The 22,462-nt window shown below is 31.7% G+C and overlaps 2 protein-coding genes across 3 annotated transcripts; both read right to left on the bottom strand.

The window, feature by feature from the left end:
• Window positions 1-487: 487 nt before the first annotated feature.
• LOC101249332 (protein FIP1) lies at window positions 488-12,290 on the bottom strand. 2 transcript variants are annotated; one of them, XM_069292764.1, is made up of 14 exons: window positions 12,109-12,290; window positions 9,138-9,229; window positions 8,945-9,049; window positions 8,740-8,789; window positions 6,823-6,889; window positions 6,038-6,110; window positions 4,713-4,768; window positions 4,348-4,444; window positions 2,847-2,931; window positions 2,490-2,552; window positions 1,884-1,943; window positions 1,608-1,700; window positions 1,034-1,096; window positions 488-939 (listed from the first exon to the last, which is right to left on the bottom strand). In XM_069292764.1, exons 1-14 carry the CDS (start codon window positions 12,162-12,164, stop codon window positions 853-855), a joined length of 1,047 nt encoding a protein of 348 aa, XP_069148865.1. In that variant the 5' UTR covers window positions 12,165-12,290; the 3' UTR covers window positions 488-852. The 2 variants fall into 2 exon arrangements, with proteins under 2 accessions (XP_069148865.1, XP_069148866.1); XM_069292765.1 differs by having other exon boundaries at window positions 2,847-2,927; window positions 4,344-4,444; window positions 12,109-12,285.
• An 821-nt stretch (window positions 12,291-13,111) lies between these two features.
• On the bottom strand, window positions 13,112-16,977 carry LOC101249609 (acetylserotonin O-methyltransferase). The gene is made up of 3 exons (XM_004251641.5): window positions 16,495-16,977; window positions 14,671-15,217; window positions 13,112-13,594 (listed from the first exon to the last, which is right to left on the bottom strand). The coding sequence occupies exons 1-3, from the start codon at window positions 16,728-16,730 to the stop codon at window positions 13,268-13,270; spliced, it is 1,110 nt and encodes a 369-aa protein (XP_004251689.1). The 5' UTR covers window positions 16,731-16,977; the 3' UTR covers window positions 13,112-13,267.
• Between the last annotated feature and the right edge of the window lie 5,485 nt (window positions 16,978-22,462).

The following is a 22,462-nucleotide window of genomic DNA, read 5'->3' on the forward strand; positions in this document are numbered from 1 at the left end:
ATACTTGCAACTAAAACCCAGAATCTCAGTACAGAGCAAAGCTTAGAGCTAGTATGGTTTCAAATCAGTGTAATTTATTTTACTAATATAGGGGTACCAGAATTTATATAGGGGTATGGTTTCTAATATGCCCTCATATAAATTTATGAGTTCAAAATATAGATTGTTGAACCAATATAGTAACAATTTCATCTGGCAAGTGAATCCTCCAACTTCGAGTATACATATCTAAATACCCAAATTAGTCTCCATTGTGTCAGCTTAAAAATGATCATCTAGACACCTTCCACAACACAATGAAAATGAGTTGGAGCGTTTAGTTATCAATTAAGACTAAGTTGGAGTGCTTAGTTGTCAGATGTAGTGAAGTTAGAGTGTTATTTTTTCCATAATGTATTATGACAAATGATGAAACTTTGTCTACATGTGTCGGATCCATAAACTTAAAATCTTGAATACACTTTTGATCTTTCAATGTCATCCAATATTGAAAAACATCCTTGTATGTTTTGGCTATAGCAATAAAATGACTAATTTACAGTAAAAGCAAATTGTTAGAACAGATTCATCCAAAAGAAACCTAAAATAGGAAGAAAATATGTGAGATAAATAGTAGTGGAGAAAAACTATACAAAGCTTAAAGTCTGAAAGATGAGCAAACAATTGTTTGAGCTTAATCTGTACATGTGCAGATGGAACCATTAGGTTTTCCAACAATGGTATTGCAAAAGATCTAAAAACGGGCAGCCTAGTGCATGAAAGCTCCTGCTATGCACAGGGTCCGAGGAAGAGCAGAACCACAAGGATCTATTGTACACAGCAAAAGAAGATCTAGCAGTTAGTCAGGCTGAACTATTCACACATTTGAATCTTCAGTGTGGTTATATTTTTCTGCAGTTCCAAGTTTGACATCCTTTCCAGCTCCAAAGCACGTTCGAGCTTTTATCCAGCCAAGAAAAAAAAGACGTTTGGTGTAATAGAGGAAAAGGAAACGACAGCATTATAGCAATGAACCATAAATAAGAAGTACTACCTTAGCTGCTCGGCTGCTCCATTCTCCCAAAATAGCTCTGAGCCTCTCGTTTTCTTCTACATACTGTTACAGAGAGCGAGAGAGAGATATCAAGCACCCTTCTTCGGAAAAAATAAAATAAAGGCATGATCAAGCAAGCATGCGAGAGCCCAAATACTGTACAAGACATACAATGAAGATAGAATAAACCTAGATGTGATCGACTAGGTGGTTGTCGTTGTATAAGACTTGTGTAGCTGACAACATTTAACAGTTTAGATATAACTTGCTATCGCAGTTGAGAAACAACAAACTAATTAACAGGGGAAAGCAAAGAGAAAAAAGAAATAAAGAAGAATGTGCTAAATACTTTCACAATGGTCCACTTTTATAAGGCCGATAAATGACTGCATGAAAAAATAATACTACAATGTAATTTAACGAAAGAAGATCGAAAGACGCAAGCAAGTCCCAATCAACATAAGTGACCACTCACAGAAGAAAACTAAGCCCAGCTATAAGTAAACCAAATATATTTTACTTCTTTTCACAACCCAAAAATGTTACTAGACTTTCAAAGCATTTTAAAACACACCTGATTGTTTGCATTGCGAATACGCTGAATCTCAGCATCCTTCTCCTCTACAATAGATCGAGCAAGCCTAAGCTCAGATTGTAATTGATTCATCTGAAACCCACAAGTATTAGCAGAAGAGGTTAAAGGATAAAACAAGATGCACTAAACCTCCAGTTTAAAGTGAAAGAAAAAAGATATTGTTTCCCACAAAACAGACATGCCATTGTACGTGTGCTATCAGAACCATAGGCCTGTTGGAAATGAAAAAGGACAAAACTGCATGTCACATATTACCTCAGCTTTGAGAGTACGTAACTCTTGATCTCGAGTTGCCAACAGGTGAGCAAGATCTACCTGGAAGAACCAAGACAAGTCGTTAACTTCATCACTTTCAAAACTTAATCCCAAATTCTAGTGATTAATGACTATTCAATATGGTTAATCTCATTATCAGCAGTCCCATATCATACAGTTATCAATTTTTCTTTCAGAAAAAAATCGTGAGAGAATAATGAAAGATGCAAGTGTTAGTGTATGCAAATATCGTTCTCAGCATCTATGATATTTCTTCTTTTTGGATTTTTCCCCCCTTTCAGTTGCTACCAGATATTACTTGTTCAGTTCGTTAGAACTCATTGACATGAGGGATCAAAATGATAGGATCGGGGCCAAGCTTTAGTGCCACTACTAATAGGACAGAAAAGCTGGATGATCATCTTAAACAGACAGTACCTCCACTAAGATCTTACAAGTTCATGTTTCTCAAGTTCTTCCATTTTCCTATTTTATTTGTATAGCTTAAAAAGAATTAACTTGCCGTGCAGCCCAACAAGTAAATTTTGTTTCTTTCCAATATAATATAGAAACAGCAACACAGTTTTGAACAGCAGAAACACATACCTGAGGTGCACTCCCATCATTACATCTTTCGTATTTGCTCAAGGTTTCTTGCAGTCTAAGAATCTAGAAGAAAAAGGATTAAATTAACTCAAGAAAAAAAGAAAAATTCCTATAAGAAACAATCAGGATTAAAATCCATTTCGCCATAAGAGATATAGACATCCTGAAGAGACAAGACGTAAGCAGGTCATTCTTAACTTATACTAATAAATATACTTCTAATTGTTATTAATTACTACTTGATTCACCAACTCATATAGAGCAGCCCAAAGTCCAGTTTCTACATCCTTCCCAACCCCCAAAAAGCTTGGGAAGCATACTGCCAGCAAGATCTAGGAATTTCTAATAATAGCTTACCTCCTCACCCAAAAAGTGTATATTTTCTTGCTGATATTGCAACAACGCCATCTGCTGATCTGACAGGCGACCACCATCCTGGTACCTGTACAACAAAAGGCTCTTAGCAAAATTATCATTTTATCATCTAGAAGCAGTGGTGAAAAAGATTTAGAAGCATTGAAGCTTTCTTCCACCTCTTCTCAAAAGTCCTCTTGGAGGGCCATAAAGATAGTCGCATTGACACGACAAATCCCTGCTGCATATAATGATTGGTTTAAAAAAGACAAGAAAATACTTGGGATTTTTATTTTTTTTTGAGAAGGTTGGGTTTTATTATTTTAGCATTGGTTATTCCTCTTAAGGCCTTCCACTTCTCCAACTGCCAAATAATTGATCATATCAGAGATCAAACAAGATATCATGTCGCAAAAACACTTATTAGTTACTAACTATTATCTCAACAAACATGAACTCAAACAAAGATGACACTATTGTCAATCCCAATTTGTTTGACCCAACTCAGTTTTGGTCGTTCCAACTCATTTTACTCCTTCCTCTAATGCAAAGATCCCCACCATCAAGATCTACACTTGCCATAAAATAAATACTTCTTTCTATTATTATAGCTTTGATATCACAGTTTTCAACAAAATTCCTCACTTCCCCAGTTTTCAACTACACACATCTAACAAACTGCAATTAAGAAAATCTAGTAAAGCTTTTCAGAGTTATCTATATAGGGACTTGGAGAGTAGTTTGACTTGCCAAACACATTGAAGTTTTTGTTTCCCTGTCAAGTAGAGTAGAGCATAATTTTTGATACATTTACAGGCTCAAAAAGAGAAGTGTGTACATTTACAGGCTCAAAAAATAAGTGTGTTAAAGTCTTTTTTTAATTAAAAAAATAGACTTAAAAAGCACAGAAATTACACCCACATAGCACCTTGTTGTAAATAGAATCATGAAAGAGCCCTCCTCCACTATCCTGTACAAAATTAGGGCCTCATTGGATGGCCCCCTTGTAATTGAATTAGGGCATAATTAGTGTAATTACCCTTTTAACGACTGGCCAAGTAACTACTTCATCGGCTTGGAATTTGGTGTAGTTGAGGTACACTTTCCAGTTCTCAAGAGGAGCAAAGAATTGGAAGTAAATACAAAGTCTAATTACCAGATGGCTTTTCAAAATTCTTTCTTTTTTCATTGTTAATATTTCTTACACACACATTATGTCACACATTAAAACTCATTACATGTTCATATGAAGAAAAAAAAAAGTTATAATGAGTTTTTGTTGAAAATAAAAGAATATTCAACTATGTAATTACCCAACCAAACATGAGATTGAATATCACCCTGTAATTACTATATTGTGTAGCTATTAGATTGTGTAATTACTAGTTTCTACACAGCCATGTAATCAGACAGTGGTTTTCAAGCATGCCTTTAAGGTAAAGTAACAGTCACCAAATTATTGGACAATATGTTTCTCCATAATCAGACTGTAAACCTCAGGTACCTCAAACCTTCCAGAGAACTTGATGGTTGAAGTGGAGAATAAAGTGATTTTAAAACATCAGGCTGGGAATCCAATGAATTGTACTGGTGAACACAACCTGCAGAGAGTAGAAGGTTTAATTGACCTTATTTTGCATCTGCACTTTCTTATAATACAGAACAGGTTGGAATTTCTAATAGGTCATTTAAAAGAAAAAAACTATTTTCAAATTCTCAAACATGAAGATGCTTTATGATTTTAACATCATCTCTCAAGCATGCAATTCAGTAGGAGTCTTTTCTAGACAGTTAAGGGGTTTAAAACGATGAAATTTTACCAAGGAAAATGGGTCTTGTTAAAAGCAACCCCTAAAGGTGGTTACTCACCAATATAGACTGTCATGAAAGAACTAACACATACTACTTCCATCAGCATGACAATCCTACAAAATTGAAGCAAGCAAGTTTAGAGAACACTACAAAGAATAAATATATTAACTTCAATACCACAGTTATAGCCCACGGAACGTCCAACTTTGCATGTCACTTAAGGAACAAAAATGTGATCAGATATACACACATCCTTGAGGTCCTAAATCCTAATATTTTGATAATTGTAAAGCCTCAAAGTAGCCTTTACATTGAGCCTGAACCACTGAAATCTTCAAGCTCTTTCTTCTTCCACCCATGAATGACAACTTTAAGGATTTCGATGAACTTATTTTTGGGGAACTAAGATCAAGTTCATGTGCTACATCCATGAACTTCATTTACTGCCCAAATACAAATGGAGATAAATCCCACCCCACAAATCTGACATTTTTGGTCCTAATTTTTCGTGGATTCAACAGAACATATTGATATATGATATATCAAATCCACCTTAACTGTTTTCAGTCCTTGAAGTGGATATCTCTAAACCAAAGCGAGAACGGAAGCAGTTTACCCTCTGCCTCATTACACTCTTCATTTGAGCAAGTCTGGAAAATGTGTTTCTATTACAAAAAATTTAACATTCATTTGCTTTCAGTCCTTGAGGTGGAGCTCTCTAAGCTAAAGTGAAAACGGCAGCAACTTATATTTTACCGTCTTCCTATTACACTGTACATTTGTGAGAGTTTTCTGGAAAATACCGTTACTGAAAATTTCAGGTTGTATAGTTAAGATGTTTCTTTGATGATTCTTATTTCAAAACAAAGCAAATTAAAATAAGAATTAGAGAGATTCAATTTCTTTACCTTTTTCATGTTAGAACCTGGCGGCCAAACTTAAAGCTCCAAAAAAGTCCCACACGTAACTCCTTGAGAGTCTCATTTTCCTAATCTACAACTCATTTATGGATAGTAAATAAAGCTATTATTCTCCATCATACTTCCATATTTAAAGTTTCTTCACCTATCCAAACTTGAAATCCTAAAGATTTTGAAAACTTTTTATAAATTTTATCCTCAAAACCACCTCTCTGATTAGAATGCTACCTTGCCTAAAAGTGTCTTGCATAACTTAGATTTAACATTTATGTTTTGCTAAAAAATAGCTGTATCATAGAGAACCTTGATAAGATATCATACATCAGTAATTATCCTCAAATTAAGAAGGAAAAAGTCACCCGGGACCATTCCAATACTGAAGTTGCTAAATAAACATCTCTTTATGCAAGGAGCTGCACAGAACTAAGAAAATTGATGCAGCCAATTTCTTGGAATGTAAACCTGAATAGTGTCAACATAGAGAGGATGCCAATATGTGGGTCCCAAACCATGACAAGCAGCATCGCAGCAGTTCCTGTAATTGAAGTGTTTCAAATAATTATTCAATTTTTTTTAAAAAAAGTAAAATAATTCTTACTTCTATAAAACAATTATGGAAGCAACTTATAAATAAACTACTTCGTTGTTCCTGAAGTATTATTCAGATGACAGACTGATCTGACAAGAAATTACAACAGTACAGCTTTCTTTAAAGGAAAAAAAATGATCTTAATTTGTTTCATGCAAACATTTTGTTCTCTTGAATATTAGTATCTTTTAAGCTCAGCTTCATTAATTATTTCACACTCAGATTTATCAACTTCTCTTTTCCCTTATGGGAGCTATAGTGGAGGATTGAGAAGGTCCAAGACCAGATCCTCATGTGCAAATTAACAGATCATACATAGAAAATAATTGTAATTTCTGTAAGAAAATAGCAGAGATGCAATTCACTTATAGCAGAATAGTTGGCATGATAGATGATTTGTTCCCATCTGCCTAAGTCTTGGTAGGCAGAGTTAAACCGACATTTGTGTTGTCGGAGGTAGCAAGTACCGGTGGAATAGTTGAGTTGCGGACAAGCTGTCCCAGACACGGTACACCACCATCATAAGGAAAATAGTTGGAAACTATAGCAAGATTTTTTTTGACCAAAGATTAGCGGTAGAGATGATCAAAACTAATTGAAAAAAAGGATAGTAAAAGAAAAGACTGCCGCATATAATAGAGAATCAGCTGATGCATACCATATGCGATTGTAGCAAATGGTAGGCGAATAACGTGCTTCAGTTTCTGGCTGAAAATATAGTACCCCTACAAATTAAAGGTCATATTATTGCAAATATCAAAAATTGTTGTTTATAGAACATATGATTTTGAATGACAGACACTAAAATCAAGATGATCAATATGGATAGCTGAACATATCAGTAAATTCTATTTCCCATCCAAGTAATGCTATCAGAAGTCTTCCATTCAATAAAAGAAAGATATCAGGAACCTGAGAATATGTATCTGAATTGTAGAGCAGAGAAGTTGCCAACTCGCTTAAGTGAATTTATGTTTCTTTGTACCCACAGGATAGAAAGGAGCAAGAAATCAAATATCAAAAACTTGAAATCCATATGCGACTCAATGCTTAAAAAGTACATTTAATAATTTCCTTGATTCATTTTCAAGGTCTTAGGCCCTACTACAATTCGCTTCCAGTAAGTTTATGCTCCACCTCATTTGGGAAACCTTTAGTTCCATACAGTTTGTAAATCAGGTTCTTATACCATACTGGTCTGTTTCTCCAGCTTACTGGTACCCCACTTTGGACACCCCACAGAGTGCATATTAAGGAATGACACTTAAATAATATATTTTTTCGGCACCATAACATCATTAATATGCCAAAGACCCCACAAGTAGATGATACAAGGAGAGATTCTTTTTTTTTTTGATAACTTAGTATAGATAAGGAGAGATTTTTAACTCCACGTTTTCTTCTTTGCGCATGTCACAAGAAAAGGGAGAGGAGAAAGGCGAGGTATGGATGAAAGTTATGTCAATGAGGTCATATATTCAATTCACATTTATATAGGGATGGCAATGGGGCGAGGCGGGTTGGGTTTAAGGCTATGAGGGGTGGGCCAGGTTTAAGGTTGTGTAGGGCGGGTTGAAGTGGGCTTTCTTAAAACTAATGCGGAACGTGGCGGGTGGCAGGTTGTGGGTATGTGTGATTTTACACGGGTTCAAACTTAATTTTAACCTTTTTAACTTGTTATAAGAGTGATAGAGCATTATTTATTAAGATAATTTCTTTAAAACTACTAACATATTCAATATAGTAAATGAAAATGGTTCAATAAAAAATAATACAACTTACATATTTCTGTTATCACTCTTTAGTCATCCAATAGTTACAGCATTAGTTATTTCTTTTTAGCAGTAGTTATTCCTTTTAGTAGTAGTTATATTCCTGTAAGAGTACAGTTTTTCGTTCCAGTTATGTTAGGAAGTCATGTACTAGTTTCTAGGGGTAGTTATCTTTTAAGTTGTATTTAAATTGTCTGTTTGTCTCAGGAAATGGAAGCAGAAAAGTACTTTCAGTTTTTGAGTACTTTAACTCAAGAGATTGCAGGTTCTCTTAGCGAACCAGCACCATAGGTCGTAAGAAGAAAACTTCAGATTTCATATTGCAGCATCCCATAACGAGATCAATAACCGGGGACCATAACAATTTCCCAATTGACCTCTAAAATATAAATTCTTAAGTAATTATCTATTAAATTAATACAATTTAATGAAAAATAAATTTATCTCTATGAATATTACTTTTAGTATCAAACTTAACTAGAAAAAGAAAATACTAAAAAAGCATGTGGCGGGGTGAAATGAAAAAAGTTGTTATGCCGGGCGGATTAAAAAATTTGCAGGTTAAGCTCAACCCGTCCCGCCGCTGCCCCGCCCCATTGCTATCCCTACATTTATAGCTAAGAGAGCTTGAAATTGTCCTTCCAGTGTTGTTTTTAACTCTTTTCCCCAATAAATTTCATCTCAAGCTACATATTGTAAGAATAATATTTATCACTAATGGCCATTTCAACAACAAAACCTTGATCTCAAGCTAGTTGGGCTCCATACATATTATCATCGTGAAATATAGTAAAAACACTGACCTGTAACCGTATTTTCTTGACTTGATAGACCAAATATTGCTGAAAAATGCCTACAGAGAGAAGTCACATGCTGGAAAAGTTAGAGCTATACTGCTATAGAGGGAAGTCACATGCTGGAAAAATACAATGAAACGGAGGAGATTTAAATCTTATGATTTGCTGAAAGCATACGAAAGAAGACAGAGTATGTGACTGCATAGCGCACCTGTGACAAGAAGGAGGGCAGCATTACAACTGCAAAGAAGTGGGAACACTAATCTTTCTATAGGGTGAAATATCCATGTAGCTCCCACCGCCAAAACAGCAAAGCCTGCCTACAATTTGTCATAATTAGTTCACCTAGAAGGTGGCTAAATTTGCATCTTTGTCACAACCGCCAAGAATTCATGAACTGATACTTGCCAATAAGAAACAGTAGAAAATACTCCCAATAAGGCTCGTAGGCTTCCTATGACCGGATAGAGGTGCTTCATGCAGTACGTCCACAAACCTACAGTTGAACAAGCAGCATAACAGCAATTAGAAAGAGAAGCTGAAGTATTAAGTCAAAACAGGAATAACCTATTGTTTAGTATCATCATTTAACTTGAATAGTCATATGATTCCCAAGAGACATCTCTACTTTGCCTACAACGCAACTTGTATACCATCCCAATTCACCCCTCTATTTCTTTAATTCATTCGATTCCTTAGGGATACTTTCATATATTACAGCCGCTTAGTGTCTAGGTTCAGACTTCAAAGATCATTAGAGTATAGTCACTTAGAGAATTACAAGAAAGTCATTAATCTTTGGAAGGAGCTCATAGAAGAAACTCAATCAACTATACCTCAATCCGAAATTGTCAAGATGGAGTATATGAGTCCTCTGTATCCATGCAATACTATTTAGACCATTCCATTCCAAGCCAATGTTGCACATAACTAGTTGGCAACATCCCAACAAAGTAGTATTGGAGGATTTAACATGGGAAGAAAATAGAGATCACCAATTCTCTGTCTCATTAAATATGGCATATTTCTCATTTATGTGATATACTTTATTTTTAAGTTTGTCCCCGAAAGAATGACAACTTTCTGTATGTTTTTTTTTAAAACAGAAAAAAAAAACACTTTCTGTATGTATAGCCAATTTAACTTTGAATTTCACACTTTACCCAAAATGAGATGATTTATAGTCATCCCACTTGTTGAGACTGCACTGGGTATGACGATATGTTGTTGTTGTTAATGAGATAATTTATCGTCACACAAATGTGTATGGTTTTAAACCACAAGTTCCAAAAGTTTTTAGTTTTTCTTGAACTTTGTTCCTATCAAATATTGCCATATAAATTGAAATGGAAGGAGTAATATTTTGTCAGTTGACCACGAGCCTCTCTACCTTCATAAGGTAGGGTGAGGTTGCATACACACCACCCTCCCCATACCCAACTTATGAAATTACACTGGGTATATTGTTGTTGTTGTTAGTAGACCACGAAGTAGAATAGCACCTTTGCAAATTGCTTTCGAATCAACATGAGCACACCTTGATTAATTTAATAGGTAGATGTTATCTCCAATCAACACAAGTATTGGGTAACTCTACCTATCAAGGTTCAATTAGCCGGAGGAGTTCACCTAGTGTTGCATCTGCAAGGATTCCAGCCTTGGTCCCAACTCCCATAGTTGTTACTCAATCTCTTCAACCACTAGGAATCCCTTATGGACAATGTTATAGTCTGAACCGGAGAACCCAACCCAAAAGACTACTTATTAGATGGGAGAGCTCATTGAGCCTATAAATTCATTACTATATTTCTGTTTCATCAACCAGGAACAATTGACACTCGACAATTGTCCTTGCTTGAGGACCAACAACTTTGTTGGTCACGACTCGCACCACTATTTTTTAATCCAGGCTGGCACTCTTAGCACCCCTCTATCCAAGTTGGTCATGACTGGCATCTCATTCTTTTTAACCTTATTGTACTCAGTTGGTCACAACTGGCACCCCACTTGGATCTAGGCTACCACTCCTAGCGCTCTACTAGTAGGGCAAGATCGAGGCCCACTCTTTGTGGTCTATTAGGCCATCACTTCGAGTCTCAGTCTCAAGCATTAATTGACCAGTCCTGATATCAATTTTTGTAGACTGAACAGGAGAGCGTAATCCAAAGAACTAGCTTATTAGGTGGAACTCACCGTGGAAAATGTCCATTCAACATAAAAACCATTACTATTTCACTTATTATACATAGACGGTGACAGTTCAGGAAGGAAAAGATCAAGGGAACAACCGATTGTTGAGGTTTGAAACTCCCAAAAAAGTGATAGTTCAAGTATTTTTTGTCCATTATCTCTCGAATTAACTTGGGAGTAAAAAGATCAAAACTTTGGAAGAGAACTGCGTCATTTTGTGGACTTGGGAAATGTAAACATTCTGGTGTTGCAAACTGTGTTACATGCCAGTGGAATTGTAGTGCTTGGTAAAATATGGATCTGATAAGCAGGGAACTTGTCGGCTGAAGTTATATGATTGTGATGCTTGCAATTGAAAGTTACTCTGTCTTAGATATTTTCTTTTCCATAGATAAGTAGTAGTATTTCTCTTCTTCTGATTTTTTAAAAAAAAAAAGGTATACATGAGTTTACTCCGTATCGAGCAGTCAGTAAGTAGCCATTGCACTTGAATAGAATTATATACGAGTTTTCCTACCATTTAAGAAGATTATGGGCAATGTGATTTCTATGAAAAAGTTCTTTAATATGCCAGAAGCTACCTAATTTTTTGAGTGGAAATGTGGCTTAGAAAAGGTAGGAGACTATTCTATTGAAGGTCTCATAGTTTCTTCTTCTTCGATTTCTGCTACTACTTGTTGTTTCTCGTATTCATTTATCACATTAGTCTACTACGTATGGTCTACTACACTTCCTCAATTATTTGTTATGCCTTGTTCTACCTCTATACTGTCTTTGAGAACTGCCTAGTTATGTGTTACCTCTCTATCTCCACGAGGTAGCGATAAAATTTACACACACAGTACCCTCCCCAGACCCTATTGTAATTGTTGTTGAGTGCCAACTGACACACAACAGGCACCCCTTGAAAATTGGAAAACTATCGCAAAGACGCCCTTTCACTTCCCAAATTCGAAGTACAGTCCCCCTTTCAACGAGTTCAAATCCCTAATTTCATTTAAACGAATATGATCCCAAAAAAATACAAGTATTTTACAGATTTTTTAGCTTGTTGAGCTAGAAAATGATGAATTACAAAATTATAAAGCATTGTTCAGCAGATAATTAACAAAATACGATATAATTGAAATTCTAAGTACAAATTACAATCAGTATAACAAATTGAAGGATTTTTTTTACACTTACAGACTGTTTCCATCTGGTGATTCTGAAATTGAAGAAGAATGTATTTCCGTAGACATCTTTTGATCTTCGTCTTCTTCGTCTAGCTCGAACGATTTTTCTCCTTCACAATATTTACAGTTTCTTCAAAAAAAATTACTTCGAAAATCACAAAAATGGTGGAGGAGACGAGGACGTTAATGATCGGGCCGGGTTAATAAATATACGATTCTGCTGGTTTTAGACCCGGAGTTGGTTATCGGGTTTAATTGGTTCGGATTTTTCAAGAATCGATTTACGTATAAAATAATAATTTTAAAAAAATTGAAATAATGCAAATAAAGTAATTTTTATTTAAATGTTTGAAAAAAAAATGTAAGATATGAAAAAATATATGTAATATTTGATTAGATGCATTTGTGTGGTGAGTTGATATTCATTTTTTATAACGATTTATTTATTTTTATGAAATAGGAATAAGGTATGCATATTTTTATCTTTACGAGATTTTACATGTGTGGTAACACTATTTTTTTGCAATAAATAGTAGGTTCGATTTGATGAAAGTGAACGATAAGTTAAGGATCTTTCGGAAACAGTTTATCTATCTTTACGAGGTAAGAGTAATGTATAATCAGTAGCAGACCTAGGATTTACGTGCAGGGGTTTAAAAAATAAATGTATAAACATGTAAATAAACCTTGAGAAATTGGACGTTTGAATTCTTATGGGTTTAAAACCACGATTGTAGCACGTTTTTTTTTTATTAAAAAAAGTGAAAAACCGAACTCAAACTAAAAAATTAAAAATATAAAACACTACCACAACAATTCAAACTGGTAACGTGAAGCGTAATTTCAGTGCCACTACGCTATCAGTTTCTCCTTGTCATTGAGGGAGTTGAAAATATATACATCTACAGAAATACAAGAAAAATAATCTTATATATAGAGTAAATTTTTACCGAAAAGGTTCACGCAGGTAAGTCCGCTCCGATATAATGTACCTCTATTTTTCCACACTCTACTTATTGGATCAATACATTAGATATATTATTGCAACAAATGATAGATTTGAATTAGTAATTTCAAAAATATAACATACGTATCCAATGCTTATTAAAAACCTCAAACATAAATCGACATAACTTACACACTAAATCCGTCTCCGAACACGATAAAAATCAAGAAGGATAAGCTTGAATAACAGATTGAACAGCATTAATGTGACTAATAGTGTGTCTACCAAATCCAGCTTCATTCAAAACATAAGCCCATTCTTTAGATGTTCTCTCTTTTCCATTGCTTGTGTGAGCCATCATCACCATATCCAACATTAAACCAACATCCTTGAGCTTCTCATTATTTGATCCTCTAATAATATTATTTTCTTCTTTTTCACCAATTATTGCTTCCAATATTATCACTTTCCCTTTGTCTTTTGGAATTGCTTCTCTACACTTTGTTAATATTTGTATACATTCTTCATCTCCCCAATCATGTAAAACCCACTAATATACATAACATATACACCAATATACATGAGGTTATGAAAATTAAAAATAAAATTGAATATAAGAAAACACTCTTAAAAAAAAAAGGTACAATAATCTGAGTCAAACGCCTTTTGAAAATAGTCATTCTACCTACAAGAGATATGAGTAAGGTTGTATGTATATTGTTGTTTGTTGTTTTAATAAAAAATCTTGACGAGATTTTCATCGAAAATTCGTGTAAGGTTAATAGAAATAGAGATGGTTTCTCACCCATACAATAATAACTTCTAACACATATACATGAAGTTATGCATAAATACTATTTAACTAAAAGCAAATTTCGTTGAAAATGTTTTTAACGGATATTTCATAGGAAATTCGTTAAACACTACTTAAAGTAAAAATTACTGAAATCCATTTGAAATTGATTCGTTAATAATGTTTTCAATATGATTTTTGTTGAAAATCTTAACGATAAGCTATTTTTTAATGAAATATCCCTCGAAAATTCATAAATAGAGATAATATAAAATATATCAATGGACAACTTTAGACCTACTCTCAAACATAAGGGCCATTCCATATTATTTTCTAGTACTTTTAGGTAGAAATTATTTTATGGGATAATGGTTAAATCATGAATGACTTTTATTAAAACAAAACAAATAAAAAGATAACTTTTTGAGTCATTTCATAGCATAAATTACTATATAAGAAATCTAACTCCCATCATAATTAAAGTATCAAATATTTTAATTAAAACAAATTGAATCCATTAAAATGACTACTATTAATATTTATTCCCTCCCACCCATATTAGATGGGAATTTTTTTTAATTTTATAATGTATTTAAGAAATCATTAATAAATTTATCAATTTTATTATTAATCATTTGTTATATTAATTAGCCTTTTGAAAAAAAAAATTGAATCTTCAAAATTTGTTTAAATTTTTCAAAAATTATATTAATTATAGGGGTAAAATAAAATAAAAATCTATTATGATTAATTAGTAAAAGATTGAATAATATAAAATAAATATTTTTAATAAAATGTCCATCTAATATGAGACGGGATTAGTAGTTAGTTACCATTAGGAAGGCAGCATCAGCTTTGGGGACATAATTAAACATGTCACCTCCAAAATGTACAACACCAATAGCATGAGGTGCAACAGAAGCAACATGAGGAAGATCTAAATTAATCCCATTAATCCAAGGAAAAGCCTCCACCAATAATCTTAGTGTTGTTCCATCACCACCACCAACATCAACCATTGTGTTCACCCCCTCGAATATCTCCGGGCAACCGTCGATAATCGCTGATACTGCAACTTTAGCATCGCACGCCATTGCGTTATTCAGGAGGTTACTAAGTCCAGAGTCAGCTTCCGCGTACTTCCAGATATCCTTTCCATGCGCTGCATCAAAGGAGGGCGTACTATTGTCCTTTGATGAAATACGCGCACTAAGATTGTGCCACGGTGCCAACATCACAGGGCTGCTTTCGAATAGCAAGAAAGCAGCCATGCTATTCTCGCCTTCTTTAATGAGAAGGCGGGAAAGAGGCGTTTGAACATAGCCGTTTTTGCCGCTTTTGGTTGATGTCTCCTTGAATATTCCACGGTTGATCAAGAACCTAGAAAAAATAGTTATCCATGTAACCATGTACGTATTATTAACATTATTATTATCACTAGATATCAGGTGCCCGCGCCAGCGCAGTCCCAATGTATGTTAGTTTTTCTTTTCCTTCCAATTTATATGACACAAATGAAAATTTGAAAAAGCGAACTAACTTTTTTATGTGTGTGTTTTTTTAAAGAAATATTTTTAGTTATTAATTTATATACCTTTTATGTCATTTTCGAATAATATATGTTATTTTATTTGTTTCATTTTATGTGATATAAGTAATCTTAGAAAAAATCAACGAAATTTCTTATATTGTTCTCACATATTTTTAGTTGTCATTTTACTGTGATTCATAATACTTTTTAATTTTTACGTTATTTTCAAATAATCTTAGTTGTCATTTTTTTTATAATCTCTTAAAGAACATGGGAAAAAATTAATAACTAATAAATGCATCAAATATGCTTCAACAAGAAAATATAATGAAAAGGTCGTCAGTTATCTTGACAAATAATTACGTAAATCTTGATACTATTTTCATGTAACTCAAAATCGAAAATCATCCATAAACTCCTACAACCCTACATATATGCATACTCTCTCGGTTATATGATATCTATTTATTCTTGAAATTCAAGCTATGTAAGACTCTCAACTATCATTAATTTTTTTTTTATAAACAGCCTACAAACACTTTTTGAAAAATAAATATATTATAGTTGTTGTTTATTCCTATTTTATTGATTGATTTGTCAAATATATCGAAAAACGAATAATTCAAATTCAACGTAAAATTAATTTAGGCATTGAATCTACTTGACACCCATAGACTCTAAATCCTGGATCTACCTCTGGATACAAATGATATTTTATCTTATGCTATACCATATAATTTCTATAGTATTCATACTTCTTAAAAATGATTCTTCATATTATTATTTAAAAATAATTATACTTTAAGTTTTTCATTACTTCAGTAATTTTTCCCCTCCCGATGTTAATTAGTAGGATAAAACATTTTCAATCTATCCGAAAACTTCATACTCAAGAAGTCAACTCGAGTTCTCTAGTTAAGGATGTATGGATATGAGTAGATACTAATCTCTTCATTACAACCCTTCGTGGACTGGTCCCTTGATATAATGAGATGCTCTTACAATCACACAAATAACTTATTTTAAATCACGAGTTTAAGAAATCAAACTTCTGGTATGTATAGATAAATATTGTTACGTAAATTGATACTGAGAGAGTAACGAATTACTAAATAATTAATCATACCTTAGGATACGATAGAGGGAAGTGGAACAACAACCAAGTGCAATAGATAGTTGATTTAGGCTAATAGGTTCTTGATTTTTTTCCAAAAAATCAGCAATTCCTAACTCAATGGCACATTTAATCACAGCCATTTCTGTGAAACCAAACACAAACTTCCACATATTTGCTTGTGCTTCATGAGATTCTTGAATTTTTTCATCATTTGTTTTTGCTTTTCCATTTGTTTCTTTCTCCATGGTGAATAAAAACTTAATTAGGGTTTTTGATTTTATTTATTTTTTTTCCTAATTCTTGGCAATACTTCAATGGGTTGGTTTAGCTATTTAAAGCACTAAAAGATCAGTTCTTGACAATTTCTATCTCTTTCTTTTTTTTTTTAAATTACTATTTTAGGACAACATGTTGGATGGTTGTTATCGCGGGGTGGGGGGTGGGGGTATCAGGAGATTTGTTCGAGATCATGTGAATTTATACTCTTCTTTCGAGATTATATGTAAAACTGTTATGTTTTATAAAAGAAAAAAGAAAGATAGAAGAGTTGTTCTTTGAAGAGCACAGTACGATGAAAGTTGTAAGTTGTGTACTGGGGAAGTTATTCTATGTAATTTTCGATTACATGGAATATGCATATTTGATTGATTTCCTTGGGAATATTCATAAATTTGAAGAATATTAAATATTTCATCAAAAATCTGCATACTATTACAAGGATTAAAACAAAAATATACACCAACTACGTAGGGACAAAAAAAGATCTATTTCCACATTACTTTTAATTTATTTTTATTTTTTTGAAATACCCGTCTGCCGAAAGAAAAAATAAAATAATGTATAAGAATATATATATTAATATTAATTGTACAACTTCAAGATTTTCTTTTAATTAAGATTAATCATGTTGCTACTCCATTATTAATCCAGTATTATATAATTAGTGAAAGGTTAAAAAATGCCTTCCGTAACCATAATAATAAATTATAAAGTGTAGATCTTCTGGATTCTTAATGACATCATTAGAGATTTATATGTTGTTAAGATTTAGAAAGACTAATTTATGTACGACAAACTTGAGATCTCTCAATTAGAGGAGGAGTCAGGATTTTCAATAAGAAGATCAAAATCTGTAAAAATAGATACATGAAGTAGTCGAAGAAGGTTTGACATCTACTAGGCTACTTTTATTGGTATCTTCTCCTCGTCTCATTTTAACTACTTTATGTGTTTCATATTAATCGTTCGCTTTACTATAAATGTAATTATAAAATCAAGATATAGCTAATTGTTTTTTCTTTTTGTATTTTTCATTGACAATTAATTCTTTTTCTTGAAGTATAAAAAGTTTTAAAAATTTCAAAAATATATATAATTAAAGGGTAAATTAATAAAATTATTATTTTTATTTATAATTTTTTAAAAAATATGTAAATTGAAAAATAGACAACTAATATAAAACAAAAAATATATTAATTTACTTAAGAGAAGTATGCAAATTATTTAAAAGGGAAAATCAATCAACCTTTATTGATTGTTACTTTAAAATATATGCAAAATCAACCTTTAAAAGATAAAATCAACCAACCTTTATTAATTAGGAATAATTTAATAAATTATATATATCTTTTATAAACATGAAAAAATTAAAGCTATGATTAAAGTGAGACGAAAGGAGTAATTAAATAATTTTTCATTTTGAAATATTTTCCCCACAAAAGATTTTTCATCAGGAAAAATATTACTGGCTCCACAGGAACAATAATAACGTGTAACACGACAATATTTCCAGCTAATAAATTTAAATTTATTTGTCGAACCAAATAAAAAAAATCATCATTTTCTTTTTATTTTTTTAATATTTATGATAAATATATAAAATAGAATAGTTAGAAAGAGATAAAAAATGATATGGGAGAGAAGTGCGTCTGGTACTGTAAATTACAAATAAAATTAATGTTTATGAAGCTAAATTCGAAAAAGAATTTTGAAATTGATAATACAAAATCAATTTATTTGAAGATAAAACGATGTTGATAAATCAATTTTCTGTTAAAATAAAAATTAAGTAAAATTATTGATTTATTATTCGACGAGGAACACTTTTACCCTCTATTAAAATTTGATTTAATATAGAGTCTGAATTGGTCGCGATCAATAGGATTTGATCGAAATTAAGAGGAACTAATTATGTGTTAGTTCATTAAGAGCATAAATACCCACTTTTATCGCGATAACAACGTAAAATTATTGTAGTTATAATAATGGGCAAAAATTGCTTATCGAATAGTAAATGAATGATTTTAATTTTTCAGTAATTAAAATGATTGAAATAATTGAATCATTTTTTAATACTAAAGTATCTTTACTAAGAAAATGAGAAGCATGAATAAAAAGTGAAGATGAAGTTTCACGTTTATCATATATAAAGTACTTTGAAAATTAAAAAATATGTTTGAAAAGCCATAAAATAATAAAATAAAACAGTTGTTGAACTAAAACTATTTATAAGCAAATTACTTTTGGTTAGTTTAATTTGTAATCACCTAAATATTTTGAATATTTTAATAAATATATTGATCATATTTTCAAAAATATGTTGAAATGACATAAAATAATAAAATAAAACAGTAGTTAAACTAAAACTATTTATAAGCAAATTACTTTTGATTAATTCAATTTATAATCACTTAAATATTTTAAATATCTAATAAATACATTGATCAGCTAATAAATTTAGTCAAATAATTTGTCCTACTGGGAGCGAGCCGAGCGAGAGTAAAGCAAGTCTCAGTGGTGGACTGTCTTCGCGGTCTCATTTCATCGGCTTTTTCTAGGCAAGAATTGCTCGGAACGAATGGGAAGAAGTGAATCAGAAATGAACTTATATCCTAATCAGCTGTGATTCCTCTTGTTGAAAAGAAAGATGCATCTCTTTTTTCTTCAAAAGCTACCGTGCATTTCTTTTTTATAGATATACTTGGGCTGAAGAATAGGCGTGTTCTTAGGCCATCATAGAAATATATATAGAGTTGACGATGGAACGAAGAACGAAGAACGAAACTTTACAACAGAGATCCTACTTTATAATTTATCCGGTTGCTTGACAATATATTAATTTATGTGGGCAAATAATGTATGTAAATAATTCTAGATATCCTTGTCATATAGTTGTTGTTTTACTTTATAATTTATCCAGTTGCTTGACAATATATTAATTTATGTGGGCAAATAATGTATGTAAATAATTCTAGATATCCTTGTCATATAGTTGTTGTTTGTAACTTTTATGACTCAATCTACAATATATGTTAGGTACATCACATTTTTCAAAAATGACCCTCTGACCAACATGTTTCTTGATTGGTGTGTTTAATATGGAGATTTTTATTTTAAAAAAATATTTAAAAAATTTAAAATATTTTTTGAAAAAATACAAGATCTTTAAAAATGGAGAAAATATCTTTTTCAGGGAAATATGTAAAACAATCATACAAAAGATATTTTGCTTTTTCTTCTTATGGAAAGTCCATCATTTCTTCTAAGAAAATGGACAATAAAATTCTATCAATACTAAGTCATATTTTTCTTGAATTTAATCTTATTAGTCTATCGTTTTATTGAGTTGATGTTTTAATTTGCACTTAAGAGGTGAAAGCAATTAGAGCTGTCAATATGGGCTAGCCTATCCATTCGGGCTAATCCATATAGGCTTCGACATTTTACGGGTCAGGTCGGGCTAATTCATTTTTGGTGTGGGCTAGAAAACGGTCGGTCAATCCACAAGTACGTGGGTTACAAACTTGCCGAACCAGTCCACTTTTTTAAAAATTATATTAATTTTATAATTTTTAAATTAAATTATAAGTTATAATTTAAAAATATTATCATAAATATCGACTAAATAATATTACATGATGTTAATATTACTACTTTTTAATCAAATTCATATATAAAATTATCTTTATAATATATATTAAGTTTTTTTTAAATAAATAAATATCTAAATAGAAATATTAACCTAACTTTTTTGAGTTTGGACTCTCTTTAATTTTAAATTTTAATATTATATTATATTTTTAAATTAATTTTTATTAGCCCACGGATCGACCCTACCGATATTTCTCAAGCCCCACAAATCAGCAGGCTTATTCAGACCGGGCTAAAAAGCCCTTTTCTCAAATGGGCTCTAAAAATTATAGCTCAACTCTATTAAATTTCGGATTAGACCAGATCGACGTAATAGACGTGGCCCATTTTAACAACTCTAAAAGCAATCATTAATTGGTGATTGATATGTAATGCATGGAATGGATTGGGAACTTTGAAGTTATTATACAAAGATAAATTCTAAATTTGATTGAACGGTTCTAAGGTTTTTATTTTTTGTAGATTAATTGTGTTATCTCCACTTTTCAGAATATCTTATCAGCTTCATCACTTTCTCCCCGCTCTTTTCGCCTATATTTTGATATTTGTTTAAATCATAGTAAGTATTTTAAAAAGTATAATTTTCTATTTACATATCGAATATCGAAAAAATAGAGTAAAAGATCAACTTATATACTTGTAATCTGTATCAAATAAATACTAACATTTTGTTTGGATTATTGTTACCTTTTGTTAAATAATGTATTGTACTATATTGTACTGTATTTTATTGTAGTTACAATGTTTGGCTAGATTGTATTGTTTGTTGTTGTTTAGTAACATTTTGATTGTTTGATTTGATTGTATCATACTGTATTGTACTTTATAGATTTACTTTAATATCCTTAATTATTCTAGAGTAGGAGGTTTGACTAGGTTAAAATAATTAAGTTAAAGGGTAAAATAATATTTTGAAATATTATGTGAAGATATTATTGGAAAAAGAAATTAAGTAACAATTGGGAACACACCAGATTGGTTGTTCCATAAAATAGAAATTTTCATTGTTACGTAACAACGAAAGTTAACAATACAGTACAATAAATTTTAAGTAACAATCAGAAAAAACATTGTAGGTATATTAACGATACAATACAATAAAATGAATAACAATAATCCCAACATAGTGTAAAGTAATGCAGAACACTCTAAAATAGCATTTGACCATAAATTTTACTAATGAAATTTCAAATTTATTTTTAAATATCAATTTGACCTTGAAATTTAATTTTAAAAATTTCAGATATTTACAAATTCCCCAAAAATGATTTTTACGTTTTTGGAGTTCTCATTCACAAAACTTTAAATTTTAAAAAATTAAAATGAATACTCAAATACTCAATTTTCTAAATTTAAATATCTACAAAATGTATGACTTTTTAACATCACCAAAAGTCTCATTTATGTTCCATCACATCATATTAATTAGTGAGCACAATATAAGAGTAAAAAAGAAAAAAAAAATTCGTCCTTCTAATACGTCACATTAATTTGTCTCTCAAAAGAGTACAATGAACCCCCAAATAATAATAATAATAATAATGGAAAAAGTTAAAAATATTCTTAAACTATCTGAAATAGCTCATAAATTTTTAAATTATATTTTGGCTCAAAATTATCCTTTTCGTCAAACTATTGGGTCAAAAGTGATTTTCTAATTAATGAAAAATTGTTAAATGCCATGTGGATGCCACATGACAGGCCAATAGACTTCCACTGTCACATATACTAAAAGGAAAAGGGTCAAAAATACACTTAGATTATCCGAAATAGCTCATATTTACCCTTAAAATATATTTCGGCTCAAAATTACCTTTCCCGTCAAAATATTGAGTCAAAAGTGACCTTCTTATTAGCGGAAGTTGTTAAGAAACCTTGACCCGAAATGACGGGAAAGTTGTGAAATTCTAGCTATCATACTTAGAAATCGTAAATATAATAAAATAAGAAAAAATATTTACTAACCTACAAGCATGAATATCCACTTTGAAACTCAGCCCCGAAGAAAGCTATGATGCCTTAGCTGATAAGGAAAAGTTGTAAAATT

This window comes from Solanum lycopersicum, chromosome 12, assembly GCF_036512215.1.
Source record: "Solanum lycopersicum chromosome 12, SLM_r2.1".
In the NCBI taxonomy this organism is placed as follows: domain Eukaryota; kingdom Viridiplantae; phylum Streptophyta; class Magnoliopsida; order Solanales; family Solanaceae; genus Solanum; species Solanum lycopersicum.

Bases quoted from the DNA above. Each gene is read 5' to 3' on its own strand.
- LOC101249332 (XM_069292764.1), bottom strand. From the start codon at position 12,164: ATGTCTACGGAAATACATTCTTCTTCAATTTCAGAATCACCAGATGGA. The intron at 2,553-2,846 runs GTAAGCTATTAT...TTTTTCTTCTAG, and splicing joins TACACTTTTTGGGTGAGGAG to ATTCTTAGACTGCAAGAAAC. The intron at 1,701-1,883 runs GTAATATGTGAC...TGTGGGTTTCAG, and splicing joins TACGTACTCTCAAAGCTGAG to ATGAATCAATTACAATCTGA.
- LOC101249609 (XM_004251641.5), bottom strand. From the start codon at position 16,730: ATGGAGAAAGAAACAAATGGAAAAGCAAAAACAAATGATGAAAAAATT. The intron at 15,218-16,494 runs GTATGATTAATT...TATTTTTTCTAG, and splicing joins TCCCTCTATCGTATCCTAAG to GTTCTTGATCAACCGTGGAA. The intron at 13,595-14,670 runs GTAACTAACTAC...TATGTATATTAG, and splicing joins CTGATGCTGCCTTCCTAATG to TGGGTTTTACATGATTGGGG.